We start from the raw sequence: 20564 nt of genomic DNA, 5'->3' as shown, positions 1-20564 counted from the left end.
GAAATTTGCTACTCCTGGATGCATGGGCAGTTTTGTGGGCAGAGACTTTCTAGCAAAGGGAGTTTTGAAGCAGCATTAAAAAAAACCCACCAGTACTCCAGGCTAAAAAGTGGTTTTGCCGCCAATGCTTACAACGCAACAATATTTTACACTATTTTGTTTGATTCCATCCAGATTAGGTGGGTGACAATCATGAAGAAAGTCATGCAGCTGCTGAGAGACAATGAAAACTGATCAGATATTTTCCCACACAGAGGAAGGAATAATGAATGGAAAAATATATCCTCGGCTGTGATGAAATATATACCTTCTAACACATGGCTTTCAACACCACTGGCAAGGCAAGGTACAATTCTTGAAAAATAGCAAACCGTGAAAAACAAAGCTGTCAAACAGTTATTTTAAGGTATCAAAGTGCTTGGGACATTTCTTTGCTGCCGCTTGGTTTAACTGAAAATATTGCTTCTATGCTGAACATTACATTTGCTCCACATGCCGAATTTAGAATAATACTTTAAGATGCATAGCAGCTTATCTATTTCAACCTCCTTTCTTGTTCGAATAGCAGCTTCTTGAACAAGCTGAACCATGGCTTCCTTCATTTTTACCACTTCTTCATCCTTTTGCTTTTCACGCAGTAAAACCTGAGGGTTTGGGGAAAATGGAAAAAGCAAATCATCAAAATGAGTTACTTTAGTGAAGTTATTTCTGATCGTCTGGCTGAGTGACATATAAACAAGATCATTTGCAACCTCTGTTAATGGATACATCTGAATTACAGTACTAAATGTGAATTAAGAATAGTGATAATTCTTTACTAACTCAAAAAAAAGTAAGCAGAAACAAATGTATGCTAAAATAAAGTGAAAAGACAGCAACTACTTATATTTATATAGGATCTTTAACATAATGAAATACCCCAAAGTATTTCAGAAGAACATTATAAAAGTATGACACAGAGCCACATAAAGAGATATTAGATGGGGTGACCAAAAGCTTGGTCCGAGATAGGTTTTCAGAAGTGTCTTAAAGGAGGAAAGGGAGTCAAGAAGCAGAACGTTGCAGGGAAGTAATTCCAAAGCTTGGGGCCGAGGCAACTGGAAGCTCAGCCATCAATGGTGCAGAAATTATATTTTGGGATGCACAAGAGGCCAGAATTGATTGATATTTATTGTCCGAGATTCAGCCACTGATTTCCATACTTACTTCAACTCGCATTCCACAGGTTGTAGAAAAATCTCACAAACATGAAAATCACTTCAGATATATTTCTGCTATCCTTCTTCTCAGCTCAGGCAGACTTTGCTGAACAACTCTCTGTTTTAGTATCTTTAACCTCTGACTTCTTGGAAACTTCTCTCTATTTCGCAACTCGCTGTTTAACTATTACTTTCCTTAACTAGCTGCTCTTCTTGGGCACGATTTAAACAAAACTTTTTTAAGTGTGGTAGTGAGCGGGAACTGCCACAAACTTCCTGACGCTTGGACCGGCGAAGCTGCCACCTCTATAAAACGTTAATTGGTCCACTTAATGAGGCCCCACAGGCTTCACGTCGCAAATGATGATCCCGCCAGCTGATTCGCTGGGTCTGCGCTTACCAGCGCCCCGGCAACAAACAAGAGCAGCACTTAAACCGATCCTGCACAGCCAACCCCACTCAGCTTGCAGCCAGGTGGCTGAGAAACCCAGGCCCACAATTCGGGGATGCTGACCTGCACTAGAAGGAATGCCCTGTTCCCCGAACGTCATGGAACGTCAGCCACAGGACAGGCAGTGCCGCCTGGAGGAAGTGACAACGGTCGCCAGCTCGGTGAGTGTGACCAGGAGGACCAGCGCTCAGTTCTTCATGATCAACGACCTCCACTGGGCTGGACAGGTGAGTTGCCACCGGACCCCTGCCCTGCCTGCACCTCCCGTCCCCCCAAGTCTGCACCTGGCACTGCCAGCGTGCCCCAGTCCACCCATGTCCAACAGTGCCGCCCACATCTCCCCACCCCTTGCGGACCACTTCCCCAAAGCTCCCCCCCCCCGGGTAGACCGAACAGTGTGGCTATCGATGCCCCCTTTGTGTTCCCGCTGAAGTTGGCCCACAACAGACAGGAGAGGGCCAAGACAGTGGGGTACCGGACATCATAGTCCTCACCCCCTACGAGGAATGGGCCCTGGAGGTCGCGGGGATGGCCAAGGATAGAACTGTAACCAACGTAGAGATTGGCATACTACACAAAAATGAGGATCCACAGGCCCCCACCCAGATGAGTTGTTAATGCCATACAGATTGCCCATCCCTTCCACTAACTACATGTCCATTCTCCCGCAGGATCTCCATCCGATGGCAAGGCCTATTCCGAATGGTCCCTTTCCTGCCTCAGAGAAGCTCCAAGGATGCCACTTTCAAAGCTTCACAGCTATCCTCCCCACCCTCAATCAGCATAGAAATGCTCATCTCAGTTGTCAACAGTAGTGGACTGCCTTCTGGGGCACATTCTGGTGAGCACCACACAGTTGCTGATGCACATCAGGTGGAGGCAGGAACATCCAGGCGAGACAGCAGTTGGAGGCCTGCTGGATCCCAGCACCCCATCAGATGCCAAGCCTCTGGACCAGGTTTACCCGGAGCTGATGCAGACATTAGGGTATGGCTGTGAGATTCAGATGGGGTAGTCAACGACCTTCCAGCAGGTGCATAGATGATTGGAGGAGTACCAAAGGCTACAGGCACAGGTGAGCCGGCTGGTTAGATCACAAACAGATTAGCGGCCAACACGATTCTCTATTTTGGTCTCTTCCGATTTAACAGCCTCTTCGCACTCTCACTCAAATGCAACACGGCCATTAAATCACGCCCCGTATCACTGCTATTGTTTTCTTAATCATTACACCATGGCATGGCTTTTCTTCCAGCAAATCTGAGAGATATGTTCCCTATCTAGCCTTCTAAGCCAAGTGCTTCCAACAGAGCTGTGAGAGCTGTCTTCTCTCTCACTACTGAACTTCAACTACAATCAAATGAGCTAACTAAAACTTACAAGTTGCTCTACATTTTGGGCCCCAGTTGCCAAGCAACCACTGACAGGTTTCTTTGTTCATCACGCCATAACCCTCTCCAAATGCAATAGAAACACAGTCGGAACTTAACCAATCCTCACACATACAAACACCTTTGTCCAGCATGAATCTAGCTATAGGTTTTACCTTTCCAGGCACAGAAACATTAGATTAAACTAATTTAAAACTATGTCTGATTTATAATGTTCACCAATACAAATATAAATACCTTAAAGCTACCTTTGCTTTCCTAAGAAACAGCCTCTCTGCTAGCATTTCCTTTGCAACCCTAAAAAATAACCTAATGTGCAATCTTACCTGGTCTTTATGCAAGTTTGCTTCTTCAAGCAGTTGCATGCTGTCTCGAACCTTGGCCACTGCCTCGTATTTCTCTTCTTCCATCTTTGCACATTTTTCCTGAAGTTCACCAATTTGTACCTCAAAACAAATTCTCTCTTTTCGCAACTGTTCAGATTCTTGTGCAGCTACACGCAGCCTGCAAACACAATCATTAAAATCCATAAAATAATGTAAGACTTGTATGTTTTAAGGTTTGTTCAAATTTGCTGTGGAAAGGAATTAACAATTCTTGGAACAGGTTATCATGCAGCCAAACCGATCATTCGAGTGGCTCAGAGAAATTGAGCCGTTGTCATGCAGGAAAAGTATAAAATTGAGAGCGACATTGGGAGCGAAACCACCAATAGAGGAAGTCCTGTTGGAAGCCATTCAGTTCTCCTCAGAGTGGATCCAATCCACTTGCAGTCAACCTATTCTAGTATGACTAACTAGGGAGTAACTATGTTTTTAAAAAAATTTCGAATACCCAATTCATTTTTTCCATTTAAGGGGCAATTTAGCATGGCCAATCCATTAGCTTGCACATTTTTTAGTTGTGCGGGCGAAACCCACGCAAACACAGAGAGAATATGCAAACTCCAGACGGAGAGTGACCCAGAGCCGGAATCGAACCTGGTACCTCGGCGCCGTGAGGCCACAGTGCTAACCCACTGCGCCACCGTGTTGCCACGGGTGTAACCATGTTTTAAATCAATCATTCAACATTAATTTTTGGCAATAACACAGTTGGATTTGTGGTAAAATTGTGTCAGTTGTGATTCTCAATCTCACAGAAGTTACAGTACCAACAACGATCACTTCAATATCACTATAAAAAAATGTAATTATAAAAGTGTGGTGTGAGAATGAGACATGCTACACAAAAATCTTGTAATTACGAGTAAAGGGAATTTGAACATTTACACCAAAACTAAATCGAACAGAAAAGCAAAACACAACCAATCCTGGAAATCTCAAATATAAATAGCAGAAAATGCCAGAAATAATCAATCGATCTGATATCTGTTTCAAGTTGATGGGCGTTTTGTAAAACTATCAGATGTAGTTCCTATGCAAGTATAAATCTGCACTTTTCAGAGCACAATCAGCCCATTTGAAACTTTAATTTTCACAAACACAAAATACTTGCAGATGGATCAGTAGGGAGACCTTTTGATGTAATGGTAGCGTCCCTACCTCTAAGCCAGAAAGCTCTGGGTTTGAAGTCCACTTTGGGACTTGATGGCCATGGAAAGGTTGGTTCACAAAGTGCCCAAACTGATTGATTATCAACCTGTAAGTCCTCCCAATATGCCTGTGGCAGGTGGTAAGAGCCTGTTGGTCAACCATAACCGTGTGCTAGCTGCAGTGTAACAGCCGCCATATGTTAAAAGATTCCACATACAGGATCTTGCCCTGGGATGTACTCTGACAAGCATTCTCCGTGCTTCGAGGGACTACCAGAGAGAAAGATAGTGGGAGAGAGAAACAGAGAGAGAGAGAGAGAGAGAGAGAGAGTCTCTCAGTCACAGAGTAGTTTGAATCAAGAAAGCATGACAAAGAAAATGTATCATGTGCACATAGAAGAGTACTACAAAAAAGTAGATTATGAATGGAGTTATAAAATGTTTGATTTTTAACTGAACATTGAAATATATTTACATGTAAAATTAATCAATGACAACATAGGAACTGGCGTAGGTCATTTAGTCCCTTCAACCTGTTCCACCATTTAACTAAATCATTTTTGGTTCTGTAACTGAATATCCCTGACTTGCAGAAAGCTATCAAGCTTAGTGATGAAAGTTTCAATTGAACTATCTGCAACAGCTTCATGAAGGAGAGAATGCTAGATTTCCACTACACTTCACGTGAAAAAAGAAATCCTGACATCACCTCTGAATGGCCTAACCTAGGACTTATTTGCTTTGACTTAGTGAACATAGGAATTAGGAGCAGAAGTAGGCCCTGCTCCGCCATTCAATCAGATCATGGCTGATCTCTTCCTCATCTCAAATCCACCTCCCTGCCTGTTCCCCATATCCCTTTCACCAGTTTTTTTACAAATCAAAAATATATCTATCTCATTCTTGAAAACATTAAATGACTCAGAGTACAACGCACTATGGGGCAGAGAGTTCCACAAATTCACCATCCTCTGCGAGCAGTAGTTCCTCATCTCACTTCTAAATCTACCGTCTCTCAATCTATATCCGTTAACTTTTGTTCTAGATTACCCCATATGGGGCAACATTTGGTCCACGTTTACTTTATCAATTCCACTTAGTAATGTATACACCTCGATCAGATCCCCTTTCATCCTTCTAAACTCCAAGTATAAGCCCAAACTGTTCAATCACTCCTCATAGGGCAGCAGGGTAGCATGGTGGTTAGCATAAATGCTTCACAGCTCCAGGGTCCCAGGTTCGATTCCTGGCTGGGTCACTGTCTGTGTGGAGTCTGCACGTCCTCCCCCTGTGTGCGTGGGTTTCCTCCGGGTGCTCCAGTTTCCTCCCACAGTCCAAAGATGTGCGGGTTAGGTGGATTGGCCATGCTAAATTGCCCGTAGTGTCCTAATAAAAGTAAGGTTAAGGGGGGGGGGTTGTTGGGTTACGGGTATAGGGTGGATACGTGGGTTTGAGTAGGGTGATCATGGCTCGGCACAACATTGAGGGCCGAAGGGCCTGTTCTGTGCTGTACTGTTCTATGTTCTATATATCAACTCTTTCATGTCAGAAACCTCCTCTGAACTGCCTCCAATGCCACCACATCCTTCCTCAAATAAGATGAAAACTGGACACAATACTCCCGATGTGGTCTCACCAACACCCTATACAATTGCAACAACATTTCACTACTTTTATACTTCAGTCCTTTTGCAATAAACGACAACATTCCATTTGCCTTTTGAATTATGTCATGGGAATGTCACTTTAAGAAATGTTTGTCTTCTCAAGTGGCTGCAGTGATGTCAGTGTGTGGATGGAGCTGGGCTCCGGCTCTGCGTTTTACTTTCCTTTTGAGCTGGAAGCTGTTTTTGGCACTGAGTTTTAATTTCGTTTTCAGTTGGAGAGCTGCATTCAACCCAAGGAGGTGTATTTTGGCCTCTCTCTCTGCATGCTAAAGATTGTCGACAGATCACTTGATGATTTCAAAGTAATACCTGTATCTGTAAGGAAATCAAACCTACTGTCTTTGTTAAAAAGGGTCTTTGACTTATGGATTTTGTTAGGAAAGTTACTAAGGGTTACCTATAGAGTACTGTATCTTTTGTTGGGGGGGGTTATCAGTGTTGGTAGTTGGTAAGATATTTACTGTGTGTTTATAAAATGTTAACTGGATTCATAGAATAAACATTATTTTTGTTTAAACATACTTTAGATCTCTGTTGCATCACACCTGTAAAGTGGGCCCATCTGCTCCCCATAACCAAAATCTATTAAACGTTGTGGGTCAGGTGAACTCCATAATATACTTTGGTGTTCTCTAAAAACTGGCCCATAATAATTACATGCCGTCCCTGCATACTGACCTTTTGTGATTCATGAACAAAGACACCCAGATCCCTCTGCCCAGTCGCATCTTGAATCTGCTTTCCATTTAGGTAATAATTTGCATTTCTATTTTTTCAGCAAAAATTGATAATCTCACACTTTTTACATTAAACGCCATCTGCTAAATTTTGGCTCAATTTCCTAGCCTATCTATATCCATCTGTAAAATCTTTATCTCCTCTTCATTGCCTGCTTTCCCACCTGTTAGTATCATCCCAAACTTTTGCTAGATTACACTGTCCCTGCTTGAAGATCATTTATATAAATTGCAAACAGTTGAGGTCCAAGGACTAACCCCTGCGGCACTCCACTAGTTATAGCCAGAGAAGGACCCATTTATCCCGACCCTCTGCTTTCTGTCAGTCAGCCAATCCTCAATCCAATCTCGTACTCGACTTCCAATCCCCTGCGATCTCACCTTCTGCGGCACCTTATCAAATGCCTCTTGGAAGTCCAGATACATCCCATCCACAGGTTCCTTGCTGGTTACGTCCTCAATGAGTTTGTCAAGCATGACTTACCTCTCATAAAACCTTGCTGACAATGGTGGATTGAGCTTTGTCTGTCGAAATGTTCAGTTAGGTGTACAGATCACCAACAACCTGTCTTGGTCCCCCCATGCTGACACTATAGTTTTTTTTTTTATAAATTTAGATTAGCCAATTATTTTTTCCAATTAAGGGGCAATTTAGCATGGCCAATCCACCTACCCTGCACATTTTTGGGTTGTGGGGGCGAAACCCACGCAGACACGGGGAGAACGTGCAAACTCCACACGGACAGTGACCCAGAGCCGGGACCTCAGCGCCGTGAGGCGGTTGTGCTAACCACTAGGCCACCGTGCTTGCTGACACTATAGTTAAGAACGACTCTACTTTCTCAGAAGACTGAGGAAATTTGGCATGTCAGCTACGACCCTCACCAACTTCTACAGATACACCATAGAAAGCATTCTTTCTGGTTGTATCACAGCTTGGTATGGAGCCTGCTCTACCCAAGACTGCAGGAAACTACAAAATGTTGTGAATGTAGCCCAGTCCATCACACAAACCAGCCTCCCATCCATTGACTCTATCTATAAATCCCGCTGCCTCAGAAAGTCAGCCAGCATAATTAAGGACCCCACGCACCCTGGACATACTCTCTTCCACCTTCTTCCGTCGGGAAAAGACACCAAAGTTTGAGGTCACGTAACAACCGACTCAAGAACAGCTTCTTCCCTACTGCCATCAGACTTTTGAATGGACCTACCTTGTATTAAGGTGATCTTTTCTCTACACCTTGCTATAACTGTAACATTATATTCTGCAGTCTCTCCTTCCTTATGTACGGTATGCATTGTTTGTACAGCATTGAAGAAACAATACTTTTCACTGTATACGAATACATGTGACAATAATAAATCAAATCATGATTAATTCAAGCAACTTCTCTACCAAGGAGGTCAAGCTAACCGGTTGCAGTAAACATTGCAGTACCTGGTACATTGTCGGTTTGACTTTCAACATCTGGTTCCCAAACATTTAAGGTTCGCTTAACTGGTACCAAACTTGAGCCTCATATTCTTCTCCTTACAGTTGTATCTCTTTTGATCTATTGTTTTGCTCTCATGATTGATTTTGTAGATTTATCCCTTGTTTTACATTGGCTATGTTCCTTGTCCTTGTTTATTTTGACCCGGATTCCTTTTAACAGTTTCGCCAGCTGTTTCCTTTAGTAACGACTCCTTACGGCCTCTAGTTTGTGGAGTTTGGGGGTAGATACTTGAGAAGTGAGGGCGCCACTCATGTAGGTTTCGACGTTTGGCTGCAAGTGGTTCTTGGCAATGGGGATCGTGGTCCTGGTGAACAGTTGCTGTGCTGACAAGGGCAGATTCTGTCTTGGCACATTTCATAGGTTGAGGAGTGCAGCATAGTAATCAGTGCGGTTTGGGCACATTTCTCAAGTAGGTGCATGACTGAGTGTACTGCCCGTTCTGCCGGGCCAATGGACTGTGGGTACAGGGTGCTATTCGTAATGTGCTCAAAGTCCCACGTGCGTGCGAAGTTCCTCAACTCACTGGAGACAAACTGGTGGGCATTGTCCATCATTATCCTCCGAGGGATGCCATATGAGGCAAATTTACCTCTGAGCTTGATTATTCTTGGCAGGTGGTCGAGTTTGAATTTCTGAGTAGGAGTCGACTAGGATCCAGTGCTGTACACCATTCCATTTGAAGATGTCACTCGTTATGAGTGGTCATGGGAGGTTAGGGACCTCCTAGAATCCCTACAGTGCAGGAGGCCATTCGGCCCATCAAGTTTGCACCGACCTTCCAAACGAAAACACTACCTCGGCCCATTCTCCAGCCCGTGCATTGATCATGGCCAATCCATCTAACCTGCACATCTTTGGACTATGGGAGGAAACCAGCAAATTTGGAGGAAACCATGCAGACACGGGAAGAATGTGCAAACTCCATAAAGACAATCACTCAATCCGGAATCGAGCCAAGGTCCCTGGTGCTGTGAGGCAGCAGTGCTAACCACTGCACCATCCTGTAGGTGCAGTGGCTCTTTGGCTCGATGCGGCCCGAGTACGTTGCATAGTGCACACCTGGATACTTCCCTCTCCATGTCTTTATGCATAGAGGGCCGGTATAGGGATTCCTTAGCCCTGTATCTGGTTGCTTCCCGCCCTGGGTGCCCTGGTGGAGCTGCTAGGTGTAGTACCTCTTCAGTGAGAGAGGGAATGAAGAATCGCTGGCCACGCAGTCTCAGTCTAGTATGGTTAGTTCATCTCTCACGGAGAAGAATGTGCGGAGCTTGTGGCGAAGCTTCCTCAAGGACTCAAGCCAGCCTTTCATGATGACATTGTGAAGCTGTCTGCATGCGAGATCAGTCTGTAGGGTATCTTTAAGTTACTGGATTTGAAAATCGCTTATTGTCACAAGTAGGCTTCAAATGAAGTTACTGTGAAAAGCCTCTAGTTGCCGCACTCTGGCGCCTGTTCGGGGAGGCTGGTATGGGAATTGAACCCGCGCTGCTGGTCTTGTTCTGCTTTACAAGCCAGCTGTTCAGCCCACTGTGCTAAACCAGCAGCGAGGAGAAAACGATTCCATAGTCATGATGGCGATATCGCCCTCACAAACTGCCGGGTCAGTGGGGGGCAGGAAGGCAATCAGCCAGGTACAGCTCCTTACTGCATTTGTAGATGACACCGAGGTGTCGTGTTGCTGCTTGAGCATCATGTGCTGCAACCGTGCAGATGCAGTGTGAAGAGACTTTTTAAGAATAGTTATGAACGGTTGTTGTCCAGTTTTAATACTTGGGGGACAACCATATGTGAAGTCATTGAATTTCTCACAAGTGAAATTAGGACAAGGAGTTCCTCGTCAATCTTGGCATAACGAGTCTCAGTGTTAGTGTGGCCCCTTAATGCAAAAGCTATTGGTCTGCCATTCTGGATGCAGACGGGCAACACGGTAGCACAGGGAGGGCAACATGGTAACACAGTGATTAGCACAGCTGATTCACAGCTCCAGGGTCCCAGGTTCGATTCCAGGCTTGGGTCACTGTCTGTGCGCAGTCTGCACGTTCTCCCCGTCTCTGCGTGGGTTTCCTCTGGGTGCTCCGGTTTTCTCCCACTTTCCAAAAGATGTGCAGGTAAGGTGGATTGGCCATGATAAATTGCCCTTAGTGTCCAAAAAAGGTTGGGTGGGGTTACTGGGTTATGGGAAGGGTGGGCTTGGGTAGGGTGCTCTTTCCAAGGGCCGGTGCAGTCTTAATGGGGTGAATGGCCTCCTTCTGCACTGTCAATTCTATGACAGACTGCAGCAAGTCTGTGCTGCGAGGCATTTGTTGGTAAGAGTATTGGTGCTCGAAAGTCAAAGTATTACAGCATCAGAGGGCTAAGACTGCCTGTTTGAGTTTATTGAATGCAGCAGTGTGATGCTCCTGCCAACACCATTCAACATGTTGGTGGAGGAGCTGACGAAGAGGTCAAGTGACCTCATTATAGCAAGGAGTGAACTTGGAAAGATAATGTGTCATCCCAAAGAAGCACATTATCTTGGGGATGGACATTTATCATATAACCGGTCATATTTTAATCTGGGTTCACACCATCAGCTGTGAGTAAGTGATTCACGTAGGGAATGTGGTTGGCGGGCCCCTGAATCTGCATTTAGCAGCACTGAGCTTCAATTGTATAGTGCTAATTCTGTCATCGACTAAACAAAGGAATGCACTGCATTCTTGCGTTGTACAACCTCAGGCCAGGATGTCATAGACGATGATTTTGCAGTGTTGAAATGCAAAGAATTGCTCCATGCACCGTTGGAAGACCTCATTGCCACTGGTGAAGTCATAGGACAAGTGGAGAAAATGGTATGTGCCTACCAGAGAAATGAATGTAGTGCGTTTTGAGGATTCTTCACACAGCAGGATTTTCCGGGACCTGCATTTTGCATCCAGGATGCTGAAAGATTTGGTATTGGTCATGTCAGCTATAACTTGTTCAATTGTCCTCAAGGGTGACGGGTTTGAGCAATGCCTTGTTTAGATAAACTGGGTCGATCCAAAAGCTGACCATGCCATCTTTCTTTACTGCAGCCACCACTGCAGTAAAGGGACATGACGGATGTTGAGGTTAGGGATGAATGTTTAAATACTTAGGTCAAGTCGGCATAAGGAAGCGGGAAGTTTTGGGTATTCTAAAAGGCATTAAGGTGGACAAGTCCCCAGGTCCGTTTGGGATCTATCTCAGGTTACTGAGGGAAGCGAGAGACGAAATAGATAGGGCCTTAACAGATATTTTTGCAGCATCCTTGAGCACCGGTGAGGACCCAGAGGACTGGAGAATTGCTAATGTTGTCCGTTTGTTTAAGAAGGGCAGCAGGGATAATCCAGGGAATTCTAGACCTGTGAGCTTGACGTCAGTGGTAGGCAAACCGTTGGAAAAGGTACTGAGGGATAAGATCTACTCACATTTGGAAGAAAATAGACTTATCAGTGATAGGCAGCATGGTTTTGTGCAGGGAAGGTCGTGTCTTACAAACCTAATAGAATTCTTTGAGGAAGTGACAAAGTTAATTGATGAGGGAAGGGCTGTAGATGTCATATACATGGACTTCAGTAAGGCGTTTGATAATGTTTCCCATGGCAGGTTGATGGAAAAAGTGAAGTCGCATGGGGTTCAGGGTGTACTAGCTAGATGGATAAAGAACTGGCTGGGCAACAGGAGACAGAGAGTAGTGGTGGAAGGGAGTGTCTCAAAATGGAGAAAGGGGACTAGTGGTGTTCCACATGGATCCGTGCTCGGACCACTGTTGTTTGTGATATACATAAATGATCTGGACAAAGCTGTAGGTGGTCTGATTAGCATGTTTGCAGATGATACTAAGATTGGTGGAGTTGCAGGTAGCGAGGGGGACTGTCAGAGAATACAGCAAAATATAGATAGATTGGAGAGTTGGGAAGAGAAATGGCAGATGGAGTTCAATCCAGGCAAATGCGAGCTGATGCATTTTGGAAGATCAAATTCAAGAGCGGACTATACGGTCAATGGAAGAGTCCTGGGGAAAATTGATGTATCGAGAGATCTGGGAGTTCAGGACCATTGTACCCTGAAGGTGGCAATGCAGGTCGATAGGGATACAGCATGCTTGCCTTCATCGGACGGGGTACTGAGTACAAGAGTTGGCAGGTCATTTTACAGTTGTATAGGACTTTGGTTCGGCCACATTTGGAATACTGCATGCAGTTCTGGTCGCCACGTTACCAGAAGGATTTGGATGCTTTAGAGAGGGTGCAGAGGAGGCTCACCAGGATGTTGCCTGGTATGGAGGGTGCTAGCTATGAAGAAAAGGTCGAGTAGATTAGGATTGTTTTCATTGGAAGGACGGAGGTTGAGGGGAGACCTGATTGAGGTCTACAAAATTATGAGTGGTACGGCCAGGGTGGATAGCAACAAGCTTTTTCCAAGAGTGGGGGGTGTCAATTACAAGGGGTCATGATTTCAAGGTGAGGGGGGGAAAGTTTAAGGGAGATGTGTGTAGAAAGTTTTTTTACGCAGAGGGTGGTGAGTGCCTGGAACTCTTTGCCAGCGGAGGTGGTAGAGGCGGGCATGATAGCATCATTTAAGATGCATCTAGACAGATATATGAACGGGCGGGGAACAGAGGGAAGTAGTTCCTTGGAAAATAGGTGACAGGTTTAGATAAAGGATCTGGATTGGCGCAGGCTGCGAGGGCCGAAAGGCCTGTTCCTGTGTTGTAATTTTCTTTCTTCTTTGCCTTAACTCTCTGCTGTTTTTATTTGATTCTTCATTCAGCATACAGATGCCAATGGCTGACTACAATGTTAGATCGTTATTGCGAAGAAACCGCATGCGGAGATGATCACTATGGACCCCTCACACAATATGGTCTCTCACAAGCTCATGGGGGAAGGTGCGAAACACACATTCTTTTGCTATGATTTTTAGAGTTGTAGCTGGTAGTATTAATGAGTATCTATCCAATGTGATGTTCTTTATTGGCATGCAAATGTGCTCAAACTTTTCAAGCAATATCTCAGGGTCCTCTTTCTCTTCCTTCATTTGGAAAAGATCTTTATTTGGCAAAGAAAAGATTCAAGTTTCTTGATGGCACTGGGGCCCACTAATTTTAAACAAGATTACACTTGCACCTTCTTCGATTTGACTGGTAGGCCGGCACCGCAGTAGATTCTGCATTCTTTTTCAAAATTTTGCCTAGTTGTCCGCAATGTTTTCATTGAACGCGAGTGGGTAAATGCAGAAAAGTCCCTGTGCCATTCTGCCAACGCCTGACACCATATAGAAGTGCTGGGTTACAATGACTGGCGATCAAGGACTTGGAACAATAAAGGTTTCTTGTTAACTCTGAGCAGTGTTTACATGCTGTGTGTCTGCTCGTACTACCGCCACGTGACCCATTATGTGCTCGCATCATCCCAGTGTCCACCTGGTTTACACTTCTTACTGGTTGCTTTACTCTATTTGAATTTTGTGAGCCTTTAGCTTGGGAAAGCACAATTTTCAGTGCAGCTGCCTATGTTCTAAGTCAGATCACCTGGCATTAACATCTTAAAAACAAATGCAAACATGAATTTAAAACGTTGTATGATGCTTCTGAGGTGCCACAGGACACTCCTCTAAACAATGTTTGTAATGCCACTCCAAAGGTTTTGTTAATCTTTGGGTCTTGCAAAACATCTAATTTTAAAACTGATTTTCTAAGATACAGATATCAATCTTACTACATAAACATTTATTTAATGCTATTGGGTTACTTTATTTTAATGTTGCTGTTTGGTACAGAATTATTACCATGATTTTCAAAAATGCCAAGTCCCTTCTGAAGAAGGTAGATGGCAAATTATTAACCGACCATATGCTGTAACTAATCATTAGAAGCTGATACATAGGCTTGAGTGACATGGAGTAATTGACTTTCCCGACCGCATCAAATGACCTGTTGTTAGTAATCCAGTGAAGAATCTGATGTGGCGATTAACATAAAATAGTCCCAGCGTTCAATAACGTGGGTCAAAGAATTTCCATTCTAAAACACCCGTGATGGCTTTCAAGCTTGCGTAGTATTAAAGAAACATTTAATTCACTTGGTTTCTGTCTGCCCCTCTATTATCACCATGGTTAATGTACTCTATTATAATTTCAGTTTGGCCTTAACTGTAGGCCATGTCCAGGTTTTAAAGCACCATTCAAAAATGACTTGCCTATGTTTGAAATAATTAGCAGGCCTGAAAATAGCAAGGTTCAATAAGCTGAGAACTGGTGATTGTATTTTGGCATCGTTAACCTGATACCTGCGGATTTGGCCCATCATTCTCCACATGCTGAACTCTCAATTTGTTCTATGCTAATTTGAATGTTATCCTTGACTTATTGTATTCAGCGGCAATGCAAGGGTTTCTGTCCATTTACATTTGGAAAAATAGATGCTTGTTTAGCGTGGACCCCAATGCTGGCTATAAAATCAAAGAATTATTATAGAATTTACAGTGCAGGAGGCCATTTGGCCCATCGAGTCTGCACCGGCTCTTGGAAAGAGCACCCTACCCAAGGTCAACACCTTATCCCCATAACCCAGTAACCCCACCCAACACTTAAGGGCAATTTTGGAAGGGCAATTTATCATGGCCAATCCACCAACCTGCACATCTTTGGGCTGTGGGAGGAAACCGGAGCACCCGGAGGAAACCCACACACACGGGGAGGATGCGCAGACTCCGCACAGACAGTGATCCAAGCCAGAATCGAACCTGGGACCCTGGCGCTGTGAAGCAATTGTGCTATCCACAATGCTACCGTGCTGCCCTCCAAAGTAAAATGTATTTAATTCTGAATACTTTTTAACAAAGTCTCTAGATGAAAAATGGGCTTGCAAACTTCGGGGCAGAAATTGAATGCTAAAGAATGTTTATTTTAAAATAAATGTATAGAGCATTTAATTCATTATTTCCAATTAATGGGCAATTTAGCATGGCCAATTCACGTACTCTGCTCATCTTTTTGGGTTGTAGGGCTGAGACCCTTGCAGACACAGGGAAAATGTGCAAAATCCACACAAACAGTGACCTGGGTCCGGAATCGAACCCGGGTCCTCGGCGCAGTGTTAAAGAATGTTTTATTGGGGTAGCACGTTGGCACAGTGGTTAGCATTGCTGAGGTCCCAGGTTCGATCCCGCCTCTGGGACACTGTCCGTGTGGAGTTTACACATTCTCCCCATGTTTGCGTGGGTTTCGCCCCAAAGATGTGCAAGGTAGATGGATTGGCCATATCTTTTTATTAAAACAGTAAAAAATATATACAAGGCCAAATGGTACAAACACTCATTTTGTGTTGGAGAAACAGGATATCCTGCCCTCAGTACCAATGTACGGGGAGGGGGGGGGGGGTGGATACTCTGATTATTACCACTTAATTGGAAAAAATGAATTGGGTATTCTAAATTTATATTAAAAAAAGAATGTTTTATTGCAAGGTAATACCTGGCTTCGAACTGAGTTATAGCAGATTGTAACTGCTGTAATCGTTTGTCTGACGCTTCCTCTCTCCCGAGTGCAGCTGCAGCATCCTCCATCTATAATGAGAAAGCCGCACAGTTCTGAGATAAGCACAATTATTTTTAACAAGAGTGTAAGTCTCTTTGTTATGTGTAGTTATTAATTATAATCACAACATGTAATACAGGAAACAAAACAAGTAGCTGTTTCCTCCCATTAGCACTAATACTTGAAACCTCCAATCTAAACTGTCATGCAGGTCTACACTGGTTGATAGAGCATGAACTGAAATGTGGTTTTTGGGGCCACCAATAAATTTCAATCAGATTTTAGTTTATGCTGAGGTGACAAAGCTAAAACTCAAGCTCAGTAATCACACCTGCATTGGCAGAATAGTGGAGACGATCCATTTACATTGGTGAGCATTCCACCAAATGCATACAAATAAGCACATGCAGTGCTTTTTTTATTTAAAATTGTGAACACAAGTTGCATGTGTCTATTTGCACACTGCAGACGTATGTATAGCTCTTGGTTGGAAATAACAGATGGTTACAGCAAGGGAACAAGTGAAAGGAGCGAAAAAGTGGAAGGAGCGAAAAAATGGAAAGTAAATGCAGTTGCTCTATGGAAATTTAGAATGCAGCATCTACTGGAGTGCAAATTACCATCTGAAAAAGGTGTAATCAAAAATAAAAGCAAATTACAGCGGATTCTGGAATTTGAAACAAAAATAGAAAATGCTGGAAATTATCAGCAGGTCTGACAGTATCTGGAGAGAGAACAGAGTTAACGTTTCGAGTCTGGATGACTCTTCATCAGAGCTGGAGAGATAGGATGAGATTTATACGTGTGTGCATGGGTGGGGGGGGGGGGGGGGGTGGAACAGTAGGGCTGGATAGAAAGCCAGTGATAGGTGGAAGCTGGGGAGAGATTGACAAAGATGTTGTGGACAAAAAGACAAAGGGAATGTGGTGATCATGGCTGAGAAGGGTGCTGATAGTAACACATTAAGAGATCAGAATGTGTTAATGGCAGAACAAAGGTATACCTTTTTTTTTGATGGAGAAGCTGGCATTGGACTGGGGTGGGCACAGTAAGGAGTCTTCCAACACCAGGTTAAAGTCCAACAGGTTTGTTTGGAATCACTAGCTTTCGGAGCGTAGCTCCTTCATCGTCTGACGAAGCAGCTACCCTTTAAAAGCTAGTGATTCCAAACAAACCTGTTGGACTTTAACCTGATGTTGTAAGACTTCTCACTGTACCTTTTTTGTGGCAGCGTGCAACTCTCAATCTGTGCATTTTATAATTAGAAAACATGGTTGGATTTGGCATGAACTGAATCAATTTTTTTCACTATTTATAGGGTATAAGTATCCAATTTAGTCACCCATGTTGAAAATGCAATAAAGTCTAATTCATTAGCACATACTAGGGATGTAACACTGGTGTAATTTTACAGCTTGTGCCAATTATCACTATATTGAACTACATCTGTTCAAATCCAGTTTTTAAAAAGCCAACCAACCCCTTGGATCTTCACTTTGTGCCAGTTTAATAGCTGTAGCTTCAGCATGTTGGTAAAATAGATACTAAGGTGTACACTCCAACAAATCACTTGCTCTGACTTAAGTCTATTGTCAAAATATGAATAAAAAACTAAGCCAGCTCAACAATGTATGTGAAAATCTAAGCATGTGGCTGACATATTTCTGAACGCAGGTGACTGCAGTTTAATCATATTCATTCTGCCAATTGTCTGGGTACAACCCAATTCGGACATGATGTAAATCTAACTCATGACATTTAGTTTTCATTTGACCTCTTTTTCCACAAATCATTCAACTTTACTCCCTGCCAGGGTACAACTCAATGGGCACCAGTTTCCTTTCCGTGGCCATTCCTCACTAACACATCCAAAAGACAAATTCAACAGCCTATTTTTCACCACAGAGGACATTGTGTGCCCAATTCCATTCTCACTGGACAGTTAAACATGCCTACTTCTAGCATGTGCCAAAAGCAGCAATGTGGTTTTAAATTGTTGTCTCATGTGGACAGTGCCACAAATATGAAGTTGTATGACCGTTATGCACCTTCTTCTTAATTTCAGTATAACGATCTATCGTGTGACATGTTCCGAATTCTAACAAGCTTGGATAACTTGGTTTTTGAACCAGTTAAGTGGGACCCAGGTTGTCTCGCTGGGAAGATGAGACATATTCAAATCTATAAACAATAGCCAGGGCAGCTGTGTTGGCATTAAAGAGACCGAGGGCGCAATCTAACTAAATGGGATCAGAGCCCCATAGCGAGCAGGTTTAGCCGTGAGTTTCCTGCCGCTCGCAGCGGTGAAAAACACCCTATCGAATGCCCATCCGGTTAGATATGGGGCCTCAGCGGGGGACGGGCTCCCGAGGCCGCACTCAGTTCCGTTTTCTGCATTGAGGATCTCTGCTCGCCAGAATTAGTCAGTGCAGCAAGATCGGGATGCCACTTTTAAATGGCGTCCTGGTCTCTCACGCTCGTGATGCAACCCCCAAACTCCCCCAAGCCCCAACTCACGAAGGTGGCCCTTGCACTTCCTTCCCCGGCCACACACACAAAAGCAGTGCCCCCCCCCACCACATGAAAATTTCCAGCTTGGTATTACCAGCTGGCAGGTACACTGGGCACCTTGGCAGCGCCAGGCTGGAACCAAGATGGCAGTGCCAGGGTGCCAGGCTGCCCAGGTGGCACCAGGTGCAAGAAAACATGTTGTGGAAGGTTGCATCATCAGAAACAATGTGACAGAGAGAGAGAAACTGTGAGAAGTGAATAGAGTCCTTACAGGAGGTGTGAAGAAGTGTAGCTGAGGTAGCTGTGGGTATCTGTAGCCATCTGGGATGGCCACTTTCAGTATATAAAATGGACACTCGCAGAGCCTATAGGGTAAAATGGACAATACTAAGGAACAAGCAGGCACAGAGCCTGAATGTATATTTGGAAGGCAGTCAGCAGACGGAAACATGTGTAGGATAGGTGGACTGGCCACGCCAAATTGCCCTTTAATTGGAAAAAATAATTGGGTTCTCTAAATTTATTTAAAAAAAGAATAGAGCCAAGCCCATTCATAGTGTTAGCGCCCGTACCAAGAACGCAGACATGAACGGCATCGATTGATGGTGTTCGGACTCCCCAACTTGGGTCTGCGACACCCTTTGGGACAAGTCCGGGAGACCGGTAGTAGCAGGCACAGTCCGGGGACACCCCGTAGAATTTCTTTGGGACACAGGAGGGTCCCGCACCACGCTGAATTCCTCCACAATGTTCCTACGAGATACATGGCCCATCACAGATACCATTACCCTCAGCGGTTTCACAGGACACTTGCAGCAGGGACACATCACAGCCCCTATAGCGATTCAGATAGGCAACATTAAAACCAAACACCCTGTCGTTCTCGTAGATCTACCCCAGACAGCCGAACACATTTTGGGGATAGACTTTATGAGCTCCCACAATCTTTCGTTCGACCAAATAAATAAATAATGGCAAAGGCAGCACGAGCCCCTGCCACGCTCACAGTTGGCGACTACACACACAGGATTACCGCAGTAGGACACTTCTGGTTTGATTCACGAGCTATTAGTCAGGACAAAAACGGTAGAGACGTTTTGCAGAGACACAAAGCTTCTTTTGCCCAGCACAAGCAAGAGTGCAGCAAGATAGCAAGTTTAGTCAACATCACAGGACCCGACCCCAAACCCCAAAAACAGTACGGTTTTCCCCAACAAGCAGAGGAAGAAATCGCAAAGGTCATTCAAAGTTTGCTTGACCAAGGCATACTTCGTTCAGTAGCCTCAACGAACAATGCCTCAATTTGGCCCGTCAGGAAACCCGATGGCTCATGGCGACTGACCATCGATTAGAGGGAACTAAACAAGTCACACCATTAGCAGTTCCCACTGTAGCCACGAGTCCCAAAACAATGTTAAAACAGGGACCCCAGTCAAATTTTCTCTCGGTTTTGGACATCAGCAACGGCTGTTGGTCCATTCCATTGGATAAAGCGTGCCAATACAAATTTGCTTTCACGTTCCAGGGACAGCAATACACGTGGACGTGCCTACTACAAGGCTTCCACAACTCCCCCTGCATTTTCCACCGACAGCTGGCAAATGGATTAGCTAAATTTTCCCGACCCGATTGCCTCATCCAGTATGTAGACGACTTACTTCAACAAACGGATACTAAGGAAGAGCACATTTCGCTTCTCTCCGAATTATTAGGACTCCTTCACGAAATCGGATGCAAGGTAAACCCCAAAAAGGCCCAGATTCTACAAGAAAAGGTCATTTATTTTGGCACAGTAATCACCCATGGCAAACGCGAGATCGAGCAGAAACGCAGTGACTCCATTGTCAAATTGCCCTTGCCCCATAATGTCACAGCCCTTCGGTCATTTCTAGGACTGGTTGGCTACTGCAGGAACCACATAGACGGTTTTGCCACAAAGGCAGCACCTCTCTCCGAACCCCTAAAAAAGCAAGCCCCATGGGAATGGCTTCCACAGCACATGGATCCCGTGGATGCATTAAAACGAGCCCTCA

General features: G+C 44.4%; 1 protein-coding gene across 3 annotated transcripts in view; it reads right to left on the bottom strand.

The window, feature by feature from the left end:
- sclt1 (sodium channel and clathrin linker 1) overlaps positions 1 to 20564 on the bottom strand; it is a 144666-nt gene that overhangs the window by 57532 nt on the left and 66570 nt on the right. For all 3 annotated transcript variants that reach the window (XM_038792512.1, XM_038792513.1, XM_038792514.1), the window contains 3 exons: positions 15958 to 16049; positions 3368 to 3545; positions 546 to 644 (listed from right to left, as the gene is read on the bottom strand). In XM_038792512.1, coding sequence (XP_038648440.1) covers positions 546 to 644; positions 3368 to 3545; positions 15958 to 16049 — 369 coding nt within the window. The remainder of the gene's footprint in view (positions 1 to 545; positions 645 to 3367; positions 3546 to 15957; positions 16050 to 20564) is intronic.

The sequence above is a fragment of the Scyliorhinus canicula genome, chromosome 3, assembly GCF_902713615.1.
Source record: "Scyliorhinus canicula chromosome 3, sScyCan1.1, whole genome shotgun sequence".
Classification (NCBI taxonomy): domain Eukaryota; kingdom Metazoa; phylum Chordata; class Chondrichthyes; order Carcharhiniformes; family Scyliorhinidae; genus Scyliorhinus; species Scyliorhinus canicula.
This window is presented reverse-complemented; position numbering and strand designations above follow the sequence as displayed.